The 14,075-nt window shown below is 43.1% G+C and overlaps 1 protein-coding gene across 1 annotated transcript in view; it reads right to left on the reverse strand.

Annotated features, from left to right (window-relative positions):
* LOC123990657 (ubiquitin-conjugating enzyme E2 J1-like) overlaps window positions 1-14,075 on the reverse strand; it is a 47,171-nt gene that overhangs the window by 7,955 nt on the left and 25,141 nt on the right. The window contains 5 exon segments of the mRNA XM_046291378.1: window positions 317-443; window positions 2,628-2,733; window positions 7,223-7,307; window positions 7,898-8,029; window positions 9,230-9,303. Coding sequence (XP_046147334.1) covers window positions 317-443; window positions 2,628-2,733; window positions 7,223-7,307; window positions 7,898-8,029; window positions 9,230-9,303 — 524 coding nt within the window.

Below are 14,075 nucleotides of genomic sequence, written 5' to 3' on the forward strand. Positions count from 1 at the left end.
ATCTAACAAGTAATATTTAACAATTTCACAACAATACACACATCTAAAGTGAAGGAATGGAATTAAGAATATGTAAATATTCGGATGAGCAATGTCGGAGAATACAGTATGGCCAGGCAAGAGACATTATTCCTTGGGTGAAAAGCCCATTGTCTTTTCTGTCTGTGACTGCTTGAAGCACGAATGGGTAAAGACATGGAAACACAATTCATCCAATTCTGACAACTGGTAACACTTCTGAAGTCACTGGACTAGAATGTAAATAAACAATAATACGTGGATGGGGTAGGATTGTGGCTGGCAGCGACAAGCACACCTTGAAGTTGATCTGCTGGGCGAGCTCTTGGTCCTCTTGGTCATCTGGACTGGGGTTAGTGGGGGAGGGACCTAGGAGAGCAGAGCGCAAGGAGCAGCCACACGTCTCACAGCAGAAGTCCTGGGATCTGTCAGTGGGTCGGCAGGGAGGGAGTGTTAGGGAAGTTAGGGGCAGAAAGGGTTTCCATTGACTTTTCCAGGAGCCCAATGGATTCATCTGACAAGAAGGGTAAAGAATAGATTAGATCACTCAATAAAACCAGTATACAAACGAGAGGAAATCATTCACCCCTAGCAGCCCCCTAAGGAAAAGAGGGCCTGGATTAGTGTACGTTTTGGAGGCATTAAGTGATAAAAGTCAAAGCCATTTCCTAGTCCTATACAGCTGTATTAAAGTTGATCCAGGTAGGAGACCTGAGGAGTTTGCAGAGTCTGGGTGTCCGTCGCAAATGGCACACTATCTCACTACTACTTTTGACCTGTAGTGCACTTTATAGAGTATAGGGTATAATTTGGGACACAGCCCTAGGCTTACTGAGCCAATCTGGGCCTACATCCTCTGACAGAAACCCCGTTGAGATATGTTGTCTGATGCTCTCTGATCACAAGGCTGTTTACTTTGAGTCAGACAGGAGCTCCCATCACAACACACAAAAAACGTAGAGAAACGTACAAACTTCTTAGAGATTTGGTTTGTCAAAGATGACTCGCGTGGGTGCTTGATGGCAATTTGACGGATGGATTGAAACTCATTATGTGAAGACAACATTCAACTGTGAATATTGACAGCTACACCAATATAAATATAAAATACAATTCCATCAATGAAGTCAAGCATCACCTCCCAAGAGTTTCTATTCTTCCAATGTGCTTTCCCACTCAACCAATATCATTTTTATAGGCAGAAAAGACAACCATCTGAAAAATGTCCTCCTCTAACTTCTGCATTATTAACACTTGTCATTACAGCAGCCTGCCAGCCAGCAAAACTTCTCCAGCAGTTTACTTTTCTGTCAGGAAACAGAGCAAACTCTGAATTCTTCTTTTGTGCTGCTGTTTATCTGCATCCTGCTAGGGGCCCCTGGCCCTGATGTTGACTGACAGCTCTCACAATTACCATAGGGTACGGAGACAACCAAGAAGGAATTTTTGAATCAAAGCAAAGTTGCTGTCTCAACCGCAGCCACGACAGCCCTTTGTGAAACATGGGCCTTTCTTTCATCAGGAAGATAAACAGGCAGGCAGTGCACTATATGTATTTATAGACGAGGATATGTTCCCGTGTCACATCTCATCTTCATGTGTTAATGAAACAGCCAGTCGCTAAAGACCCTTGTCTGTATGTGTTAATAGAACAGACAGTCATCTGGTATGTGTCACAAATGGTACCCTATTCCCTTTATTGTATATTTTCGAACCAGTGCCCTGGTCAAAAGGAACACATTATAAAGGCAATAGGTTGCCATTTGGGACACAGATCTTGGACCCCCCACACATTTTTTTATCCTTCTCCAACAGAGCTTTTGCATGTTTCTTCAGAGGGAGAGACCCATAACAATAAGAGAAGAAGAATGAGAAACAACATGCCCAGACATGCCTTTGTTTCCCTGGCAATGGCCATAGCTATTTGTAGAGGGCACATCCACTGTGGCCCAGGTGTTAATTACATGACATGCTTGCATAATCATGACTTTATTCTCAACTTCATTAAATAAACACCTGTCTATCACTATATGTTCTCACTTTACCCCTACATGTACAAATTACTTTGACTAACCTGTATCCCCACACATTGACTCGGTACCCCCTGTATGTAGCCTCATTATTGTTATTTTATTGTATTACTTTTATTTAAATGTTTTTACTTTTGTTTATTTAGTAAATATTGTCTTAACTATTCTTCTTAACTGTATTGTTGGTTAAGGGCTTGTAAGTAAGCATTTAATGGTAAGGTCTACCTTTTGTATTCGGCACATGTGATAAATACAGTCCATCTAATTGTATGTAAAGCTAGTGCTTGATACAAGTATCCACCATACATGTAATGAACCGTTTAAGGATTACACATTGAAACAAACAGCAAACAGATATTTCACCCCAGATTGTTGTGTTGTGTTGCTCCTCTCCCAGTCATTGTTATCACCACCATTCATCCATCCCTCCCTCAGTGCAGACACTCCACTGATTTAATGAGCCATTCGCAGTTTCACTGTACCTACCAGCCGTGTGTACTTAGACTTGCATGGCTTAATCTTTGCATTGGAAAGAGAGTAAAGTGGAAAGAGTGGAGGGTTTAATCTGTGTAATCTTACTTTTTGGCCAGGCCTCTCCTCTCCTCTGGATTATAATCAAGGGATCCGATTGCACCCTCCCCTTTGGTTGGCATGAATCCGATTATAGCTATTAGTGCCGTTCTGACTGAAAGGGAGAAACAGAAAAATTATGAAAGACAAAACCCCCCAAAAACTGTCTGTCGAACTCGTAACAGCAGTGGATAAAGGGAGTCGCTAGATCACATGAAATACCACGGCACATTCTGTCAAGTTCGCCACCCATGTTATGTAATGTGTTGCGGGAGTAATGCTTTGTTTTATACTGCGTAAGCCTGGATTTAGAAACCATTTCTGAGGACATTCGCCACAGCAACTCCTCAAATAGCATTCCCCAGCGGACATGATGGGACACTTTTCACAAAATATTGGGATGTCCATGGTTGCTTCAGGGCTTTCTAACAACTCAAAACCAATGGATGATTTGAATAAAGACATATATTGTACATTATAAACACCTATGAAATCAAGTAGCATGCTGACTGGAGGCAAAGAATGGACAGCTGGTGAGAAAACAGCTACAGGGAAAATAAGAGAGGTTAAGGAGGCCTGCTACACAGTGAAAGCCTGTTTCAACAGATAATGATTTGGTTGTCTGAATTCTCTCTCCAGAAATTATTACAAATGTGGGCACATGGTACTGCACATGGTACAGCAGAACAAACATAATCTAGGAACCAATGCAGCTGCCCCCCTGGAGTGAACCTGTAGTGGAGAGCTGAGACACCAAAAACCCAGTGGGGGATGTTCAATCTCTGGGCCATGGACTCATTGGCTTTAAAAAATAAAAATGCACCTTTATTTAACCAGGTAGGCCAGTTGAGAACAAGTTCTCATTTACAACTGCAACCTGGCCAAGATAAAGCAAAGCAGTGCGACACAAACAACAACACAGAGTTATACATAAACAAACGTACAGTCAATAACACAATAGAAAGTCTATATAAGTGTGTGCAAATGAGGTAAGATAAGGGAGGTAAGGCAATAAATAGGCCATAGTGGCGAAATAATTACAATTTAGCAATTTAACACTGGAGTGATAGATGTGCAGAAGATGAATGTGCAAGTAGAGATACTGGGGTGCAAAGGAGCAAAAAAATAAGAAATACAGTATGGGGATGAGGTAGTTGGATTGGTTATGTACAGATGGGCTATGTACAGGCACATTAAGCTGATCTGACAGCTGGTGCTTACAGTTAGTGAGGGAGATATGAGTCTCCAGCTTCAGGGAGTTTTGCAATTCGTTCCAGTCACAGGCAGCAGAGTACTGGAACGAAAGGCGGACGAATGAGGTGTTGGCTTTAGGGATGATCAATGAGATACACCTGCTGGAGCGCGTGCTACGGATGGGTGTTGCCACATCGTGACCAGTGAGCTGAGATAAGGCGGAGCTTTGCCTAGCATGGCCAGCCGACTAGAGCATACAAGTCGCAGTGGTGGGTAGTATAAGGTGCTTTAGTGACAAAAACGGATGGCACTGTGATAAACTGCATCCAGTTTGCTGCGTAGAGTGTTGGAAGCAATTTTGTAGATGACGTCGCCGAAGTCGAGGATCGGTAGGATAGTCAGTTTTACTAGGGTAAGCTTGGCAGCGTGAGTGAAGGAGGCTTTGTTGCGGAATAGAAAGCCGATTCTTGATTTGATTTTCGATTGGAGATGTTTGATATGGGTCTGGAAGGAGAGTTTGCAGTCTAGCCAGACACCTAGGTACTTATAGGTGTCCACATATTCAAGGTCGGAACCATCCAGTGTGGTGATGCTAGTCGGGCATGCGGGTGCAGGCAGCGATCGGTTGAAAAGCATGCATTTGGTTTTACTAGCGTTTAAGAGCAGTTGGAGGCCACGGAAGGAGTGTTGTATGGCATTGAAGCTCGATTGGAGGTTAGATAGCACAGTGTCCAATGACGGGCCGAAAATGTATACAATGGTGTCGTCTGCGTAGAGGTGGATCAGGGAATCGCCCGCAGCAAGAGCAACATCATTGATATATACAGAGAAAAGAGTCGGCCCGAGAATTGAACCCTGTGGCACCCCTATAGAGACTGCCAGAGGACCGGACAACATGCCCTCCGATTTGACACACTGAACTCTGTCTGCAAAGTAATTGGTGAACCAGGCAAGGCAGTCATCCGAAAAACCGAGGCTACTGAGTCTGCCGATAAGAATATGGTGATTGACAGAGTCGAAAGCCTTGGCAAGGTCGATGAAGATGGCTGCACAGTACTGTCTTTTATTGATGGCGGTTATGATGTCGTTTAGTACCTTGAGTGTGGCTGAGGTGCACCCGTGACCGGCTCGGAAACCAGATTGCATAGCGGAGAATGTACGGTGGGATTCGAGATGGTCAGTGACCTGTTTGTTGACTTGGCTTTCGAAGACCTTAGATAGGCAGGGCAGGATGGATATAGGTCTGTAACAGTTTGGGTCCAGGGTGTCTCCCCCTTTGAAGAGGGGGATGACTGCGGCAGCTTTCCAATCATTGTGGATCTCAGACGATATGAAAGAGAGGTTGAACAGGCTGGTAATAGGGGTTGCGACAATGACGGCGGATAGTTTCAGAAATAGAGGGTCCAGATTGTCAAGCCCAGCTGATTTATACGGGTCCAGGTTTTGCAGCTCTTTCAGAACATCTGCTATCTGGATTTGGATAAAGGAGAACCTGGAGAGGCTTGGGCGAGGAGCTGCGGGGGGGCCGGAGCTGTTGGCCGAGGTAGGAGTAGCCAGGCGGAAGGCATGGCCAGCCGTTGAGAAATGCTTGTTGAAGTTTTCGATAATCATGGATTTGTCGGTGGTGACCGTGTTTCCTAGCATCAGTGCAGTGGGCAGCTGGGAGGAGGTGCTCTTGTTCTCCATGAACTTCACAGTGTCCCAGAACTTTTTGGAGTTGGAGCTACAGGATGCAAACTTCTGCCTGAAGAAGCTGGCCTTAGCTTTCCTGACTGACTGCGTGTATTGGTTCCTGACTTCCCTGAACAGTTGCATATCGCGGGGACTGTTCGATGCTATTGCAGTCCGCCACAGGATGTTTTTGTGCTGGTCGAGGGCAGTCAGGTCTGGAGTGAACCAAGGGCTGTATCTGTTCTTAGTTCTACATTTTTTGAACGGAGCATGCTTATCTAATATGGTGAGGAAGTTACTCTTAAAGAATGACCAGGCATCCTCAACTGACGGGATGAGGTCAATGTCCTTCCAGGATACCCGGGCCAGGTCGATTAGAAAGGCCTGCTCACAGAAGTGTTTTAGGGAGCGTTTGACAGTGGTGAGGGGTGGTCGTTTGACTGCGGCACCGTAGCGGATACAGGCAATGAGGCAGCGTGAGTGAAGGACGCTTTTTTGCAAAATAGGAAGCTGATTCTAGATTTCATTTTGGATTGGAGAAGCTTAATGTGAGATTTGTAGATGCCCACATATTCTAAGTCAGAACCGTTCAGAGTAGTGATGCTGGACGGGCGGGCAGGTGCTGGTAGCGATCGGTTGAAGAAAAGCATTTAGTTTTAATTTAATTTAAGAGCAGTTGGGGGCCACGGAAGGAGAGTTGTATGGTGTTGAAGCTCGTCATTTCAGAAACCAAAGCTGTTTAGTCTGCCAATAAGAATGTGGTGATTGACAGAGTCGAAAGCCTTGGCCAGGTCTATGAATACAGCTGCACAATATTGTCTCTTATCGATGGAAGTTATGATATCGTTTAGGACCTTGAGCGTGGCTTGCCATGTAACCCCAGAGGACAAAAGCAGGAGTTATTTTAGATGAGCTTTTGTATGCGCATTAAAATACCCCGAAAGTAATATAAAGAAAAGCAGTGCGGGATTCTCCCATTGAATCTGATTACATTTCCATGCTTTTGGTACGGAGAATAACGTGGATGGCTTAACGGTGGTAAATGAAATCATGCCAGAAAATAATGGAAATATCACACTTAATGTAGGAAATAGTGTGCTGCCTGCTGCCAATACAGGGCTTTGTGATCGAATAAGATGTGCGTGCCAAATATGCATTTCCAGTGACACACTTTCTTCTTATTTACTTTGTTCTGAAATGAAGTATTCTTTTCAGCCCCTTCCAATTTCCACTCTTTAAATTGTGGGGAAAAAGCTCAATGATAGAACAAAAATGCCTGAGCAAAAAAACATTTGCATATCTGCCTTCATTTAAATTCAAATTAAAAGTCTTAATCCGTCGTTTGTTCGTGTTGGTCCCTGGCAGGCAGAGAACGAGTGAGTGGGGATGCTAGGCTAAGTTTAGTGCAGCAGCTGGATGAGTAGGACTGGAAGAGGGAACAAGGACTGTGTGGTGAGCTGGGTGTGTGTGTGTCTCTCCAGGCTGGAGGAGACAAGCCATTTACTTGATTTTTCTTACACAGAAAATGTATCAAGATAATTAGCCTGTTCTAACTTGTTTCAAGACCTTTTTTGGTTAAAGTAAACCAAACTATCTGCCAGGCTGCCATCTTTTCAATAGCGGTGGTGGTCACGTGTTAGCGAGGCAGAGGATCTGAGATCGAGTACCAGTGCGGGCTCATGAAGAAGGTATCTGTACTGTTAAGCAAGCAGTGACACCAGTTACAAAGGGATACCTACTGCTCCAAGATGGCTGCCATGTCTCCGGGTGATGGCCAGAGATGCTCAGACAGATCTTCTTTCCCACCTCGAATCTTCCATTGGGCTGAAAGAGAAGCATATCCATAGAATTACATATAGAATACCATGGTCTATGACAACCAGGTTGAACAAGCAACAGGGAGACAGTGAGACAGGCTGAGGTGAGGTGGAGGCTGAGGGGTGGTTGAAGGGAGGGATATTAAGAGAAAGAAAGAGAGTGAGCCTTCAAAGACCAAGTAAAACCTGCCAGCCTGAGCTAAGAGAGAGAGAAAAAAAAGAGACTCTGGACATAAAAAAGACTGTCACAACCGGTCTGATCCACTGGCTTTTATCAGCCTGTCATTGATTCTTCAGGTTATTATTGGTGCATGAAAAAAAAAACACATTACCGCTTCTTTCCCACAGAACCATTCAAGTCCTCTGTGACAGTGCAGTGACAGGCATGGCTTTGTTCTGACAATAGTGTCTCGGTGTGTCATATGATGTTTCTCCGGGTTTAGAAAAGACATCTATAGCTGTCTATCATCCAGCCTTTGATAATTTGATTGGTTGCTTTTTGTTACTTCAATTTACACATAATTGGCTGTGATTGATCAAAAGAGGGGAATATCTTGATAAGTGTGTGTGTATATGTGTGTGTGTTGGGGGTCTTACTGTGAGTAGGATGATGCTGGGGGGCTTCATGGGATACTCCGGGGGCAGCACGATCCTGCCGTGGTAAACCCCACCGTCAAAATCTGAGTCCGGGGGCCCGCGGACAGAGAAGTGCCACTCAAACAGATTATCCTGCAGGTACACAACAGGCCAGTCACAAACACATATGTGACTCGTTTCAGGAAACTAGGCGTATGTTGCACATCACTACTACACAGGAAAGGCATTTGAACGTAAACATTTATTTTTTGAATTAGAATGCCTTCTGGAACATGTGAACTTTCATGTGCCTTAATAACAAACTTGTATTCCATCCATAAATACAAATAAAATTGTTAAATTAAGCCTAGTTAGTTTAGCCACAGAAAAAGACAGGAACCTTCCCACCAACCATGATTGGCTGAGATAATGAGAGGGCTGGACATGCTGGGAGATGAGTTTGGATTGGTCTGCCATGTAGAATGCTTCAGTTTGTAATGTGAGCTTTTCAGTATGTGTTGACGGTCCTTTCTAACGCTCCGTTTTTTGAAAGATATAACGTTAGCCATCAAGAACAACAACATTGATGCCTTGAATTTAGCAGGCGCTATCGACAGATCAGTTGGAAAAAGTGATGGGCTACTTTCTGCACATGCCACGGTCAATGTGAACCGGAGTGACTTGACACAACGCTGGCCAAACAAGATGTAGCATCAAACAAAATGGAGTTAAATGGTTCCAGCCTGCCATGAAGAATTCATCCATTTTATATGGGTAAGAGTCTAGCTACATTTTCTGATATAAGTTTTTTTATTTAGTCAGAAAATCATTTTTTTTCAACTTCAATCTCTCTGTTAGTTAAGGAACATTAGCTTGCTGGCTCGCTAGCTAAAGTTACGTGTATGATCTGTGTACTAATATTATTAGAATCAGAAAACCCATTTGCATTGCTAGTTATAGCCTAATGTTAGCCAGCTAACATTGAACCTAGTTTGTTAACTTTAGCTGCAAATTTATACTGCAGCTATGACAATGTTTGTATTGGTTAGTCTTATGAGTTGGGATTATGCCGTTTCATTGTTTAGCTAGCTAGCTACCTACTAGCTAGCTACCTACTAGCTAGCTACATGTCTAAACAAAAGACTCTGGGGGTGATGTCTGGGGGTGATTTCGGCCATCTATTGTATTTCATGAACATGTCTAGACAATAGTGACCCATCCACTTAGCTAGATGTGACTGGGGGTGGTTATAGCATTTCCTTCACAAGAACCATCAATTTATACAAATGTGTCAGGTAAGCGTCATCTGATGATGAGCCTGAGTGAGTTTGGGTGGCTCCAGGTATGACTGACCTCCAGTGGCTGGGCGTGGTAGTGCTCTGTGGGGTGCCTCAGTTCAGCTGCCTCCTTCATCAGCCTCTTCACAGCTAGCACCCACCCGGTGAAGAGAACAAACAAAACATCACGGTTAGCACCAGGTAAAGCTGACACCAAGCTTGCAGTTTACTTCCACTAGCATGAGGTGTTCCAGGCATCCTCTCCGCCGGTCGGTCTACATCACCATATCCACAGACAAATATAGGGCCCTATAAAATCTGCGTTGTGGAAAATGCGGACAGAATCACAGGATTCAGACATCAAAACAGAATTCAACAATATTCAAAAATGTGTTGAACTTAGTAGGAAATCAACAAAATGTATTGAACTTACTAGAAAATGCATTAAATTATTTTTGGGAAAAACTAAATGAAATCAGGCAAAAAATAATAGATTTTATAGAGCCCTACCGACACAACAGTAGGTTAGACTCCTGAATTAAAGTACACAGCGCTCATAGCTGCGGGAAGTATGGGTGCTGAGGGTGCTGCAGCAGCCCCTGATAAATCGAAAACAAATTTTAAATTGTCAGCGCGCAAGGTCATGGAGTTCTCTATGTTTGTTCAGTTATTGAGTTGTTACTCTTACCCACCGACCTGTTGAAAAGGAGGCGAGATGGAACCGAAATTGGAAAATAATTGGAAAAGGAAAGTGGAACTAAGGGGTATTCAGATGAACGGAATTGGTTTGGAATCCTTTAGAAGAAGTGAGCCTGTGAAATGAGCTCAGGAGTGGGAGTGGGGACCATCAGTTGGAAAGAAACCCTGGCTGGCCTGGCTATGTTTGAAAACATTACCAGCAATCAAATCCTTGCTTCCTGCATTCTAGTTTCCAAAATTTCTCTAAAAGCACATTGGAGGAGAGGATCCAAGGTCCCTCCCTTGAACCTGCTTTGAGAGGAATTGAGAAAAACAAGGACAGAAGAAACAAGGATTTGACAGCTAGTAAGGTTTTCAGACACATACCCTGTATGACTATAGGGCGAAGGGCAGGGAAGGAAGGCAGTTCAAGGCAGTGGAACAGAGAGGCTCTGACACCACGCCTCCCGGGGCACATGTTCCAGGTCTAATCTCACCTCGGGCCAGACCCTCTAAAGATCTAACTATCTGTACTATTCTGTAATCCTACACTGAAAAGAGAAGGACAAGTTAAGGAAGTCTGTGTGTGAAACTAGAATGCGCTGAGTAAACTCTTCCCCCTCCACCCCCCTGTTTACTCACAGTTGGTAAGATCAAGTTTATCTTTCTGGGGGAAAAAATGTTTGCATAAACTAAAGATGAGGTTATGACTAGGGCTGTTGCGGTGACTGTATTACCGCCAAACACTGGTGGTTATGAGTCATGAAGGCAGTCGAATTCCACATGGCAGTTTAGTCAGGGTATTTAGGCTTCTCCAAGCTCTGATGCTGCTGATGGTCATTAGTAGCCTACCAAACGTATTAACTGCCTGGTACTCAGCACTCCATGGTCCCTTTAAATCACTCTGACATAACTGTAAATCTATTCGAAAATCTAAATCAGACACTTCATAAGAGCCCATGAGCTCATGTTGTGCAACATTTCTATAGGCTATTCAATTCCACGAGAAAACAATGATGGCCTCTTAAAAAGAGGAGGATCCATCAGCTTTCTATAGGCTAGGCTTACAATATTTATTTCTCAACTTTCCTAATGTTAAGCACATTGCTTAACTTTACAATAAGAGTATAGCCTACCTGGCTGGCATGAAAATGAACCCCGGGAAAGCGTCCTCCATTCGCTATGTATTTTTTCCGTTGCCCCTGTATCGAGACAGGTGCATGATAATGGTCCATTCTAAATCAAAACAAATTTCACACATTATTTAGTATATGTAAAGACAATATTAAATCAAGAATAGTCTGATGGGTAACAATATTAGCCTATCACTTGTGAATGAAGCCCAGCTTAAGGCAAGAAACAAAGCCTTTTTTTGCAACTTCTTCAAATAATAGTATCACACCTCATGTAGCCTAGCCCATAGGCCTATATGTTTTCTTTAAATGTAGTTTTTTTGTACTTTTTCTCCCCAATTTTATGATATCCAATTGGTAGTTACAGTCTTGTCCCATCGCTGCAATTCCCGTACAGACTCGGGAGAGGCGAAGGTCGAGAACCATGCGTCCTCCAAAACAGGAAAGTGTCCAAATAACTTCTTAAAATTAAGCACATTGATCCACTTTACAAGATGTGTAGAGCCTAGCAGTGCGCGAGTTTCCAGTTTGGGGAAGAGAATTTACCATAAAAATGCACCTTTATAATAAAAGCATCACATGCATAATCACATTTCCGGTCACTTTTGATAATGGTGTTATCCCTCTAATGGAACATTGGCCCTTATAGCCTACTGCTGTGTGTGCACTGCTGCGCTTATAATGTGAAGAAATAGCCTAATAGTTTATCAACATTTTAAGCTAAACGTTATGATCTGTTGCGTCAGCCACATAGCGTAAAAAAAGTGGTTTTGATGCTAGTGGTTGTATTCATTTGAGATCTATAGCATCCCACAACTGTCCCAGACTATGTTTGGAATATTTGTTTCTCGCACAGAATATAATAGGTAAACCTTTGTACTATGGCGGATAGTGGATTGACATAGGCTAGTGCTTTTGCTGTTCGTTAAAATTACTCATCTTATTGGCAGACGAAAAGTAAATGTGGACAGTTCTTCCAATATTTTAAATATGCACCTCGGAATTGGATAAGGACGGAGTTGCGTCCCCGGTGTGTCGGTCTTCACTTGTAGCCTGTGAGAAAGACCCGATCACATGATGGAGAGCCATGTGAGTGAGAGGTGCTTCAGAGCCCGCAGCACTCAGTGAGAAGGACACAACGCAACACTCCGGGCCAAGGGCACCATGGCCACTGGCCACAAAAGGCATGGATTTCTTTAGGGTGCATTACGGCCACACAAAGGGGATGCCACTGTGAAATTCTAGGCATTATCAAGTGCTTGTCAAATTGTGAATGAGAGTGATGAAGTGTGTACAGCCTGCGCAGAAAACAAAAACAGAGCTCATGCCTTTCAAGACACTTTTTTCAAATCATCATTAGAATCGCATCATGCAGCCTTACAATGTATTAAAAATCTAAACATATAGCCCAATGTTTGTAGAACAACTAAAGATACATTAATATCTGGGGCGGCAGGGTAGCCTAGTGGTTAGAGCGTTTGACTAGTAATCGAAAGGTTGCAAGTTCAAATCCCCGAGCTGACAAGGTACAAATCTGTCATTCTGCCCCTGAACAGGCAGTTAACCCACTGTTCCTAGGCCGTCATTGAAATTAAGAATTTGTTCTTAACTGACTTGCCTAGTAAAATAAAGGTTAAAAAAAAAAACTCTAAATTAGGCATATAGGTACCTAGTTATTTAACCACACTCCCTCAAATCGTTTGGAGATAATATCCTTTCTATTTTATTCAGCTCTGTTTAATTGTATTCATACTATGAAATAATATATAAATAATGCCATGGAATTCGAAGCAAATCATGTCTGCTAAATGAACTAGTGTAGCCCACAGCAATATGGCATAGCCAGATCAGGTCCTAACATAATGACAATGCTATTCTGTTTTTCTGAAATAAAAACATTTTCTTCATATCATGTTTCTTTAGACCTGTCTAAAAAATGGATTTATTGTGAAGGTGTAGGCTATACTACATGGATTTATTGTGAAGGTGTAGGCTATACTACATGGATTTATTGTGAAGGTGTAGGCTATACTATATGGATTTATTAGACTTTTTAAAATGTAGACATTCCAAAGGTATCAGTGACTTGTATGCTATGTGTGGAAGCCAGGAGATGCTAAATGTGCTAAATGTGTCAATTACAGTGAGACAGTTATTTGCTTGACGAAGTTTCGTGACCGCCACAGCCCTAGTTATGACATGCTAATAATTATCAATAAGCACCTTTCGAAGAGCGAATGACATGCAGGTCAAACAGTGTGACCAAAGAAATGGGGGAATAATATTTCCCCCAAAAATTACTGTCTTAGAAAGTTATTTTCACATCCTGACTTGTTAAATTAGTGAAGCGAATGGTTTCTACTGTGGCTTTACAAGGTGCATCGTAATTTCAGGAAATGACTAAAATATTTCTGGTGCTAATAGTGGAATGACAGTGTTACTAAACTGATCATAAACTGGCTAGACTGCAAACTCTCCTTCCAGACTCACATCAAACATCTCCAATCGAAAATCAAATCAAGAGTCGGCTTTCTATTCCGCAACAAAGCCTCCTTCACTCACGCCGCCAAGCTTACCCTAGTAAAACTGACTATCCTACCGATCCTCGACTTCGGCGATGTCATCTACAAAATGGCTTCCAACACTCTACTTAGCAAACTGGATGCAGTTTATCACAGTGCCACCGTTTTTTGTCACTAAAGCACCTTATACTACCCACCACTGCGACTTGTATGCTCTAGTCGGCTGACCCTCACTACATATTCGTCGCCAGACCCACTGGCTCCAGGTCATCTACAAGTCCATGCTAGGTAAAGCTCCGCCTTATCTCAGTTCACTGGTCACGATGGCAACACCCATCCGTAGCACGCGCTCCAGCAGGTGTATCTCACTGATCATCCCTAAAGCCAACACCTCATTTGGCTGCCTTTCGTTCCAGTACTCTGCTGCCTGTGACTGGAACGAACTGCAAAAAAAAAAAAAAAAAATCGCTGAAGTTGGAGACCTTTATCTCCCTCACCAACTTCAAACATCAGCTATCCGAGCAGCTAACCGATCGCTGCAGCTGTACATAGTCTATTGGTAAATAGCCCACCCATTTTCACCTACCTC

The sequence above is a fragment of the Oncorhynchus gorbuscha genome, linkage group LG12 (assembly GCF_021184085.1).
Source record: "Oncorhynchus gorbuscha isolate QuinsamMale2020 ecotype Even-year linkage group LG12, OgorEven_v1.0, whole genome shotgun sequence".
NCBI classification, from domain to species: Eukaryota; Metazoa; Chordata; class Actinopteri; order Salmoniformes; family Salmonidae; genus Oncorhynchus; species Oncorhynchus gorbuscha.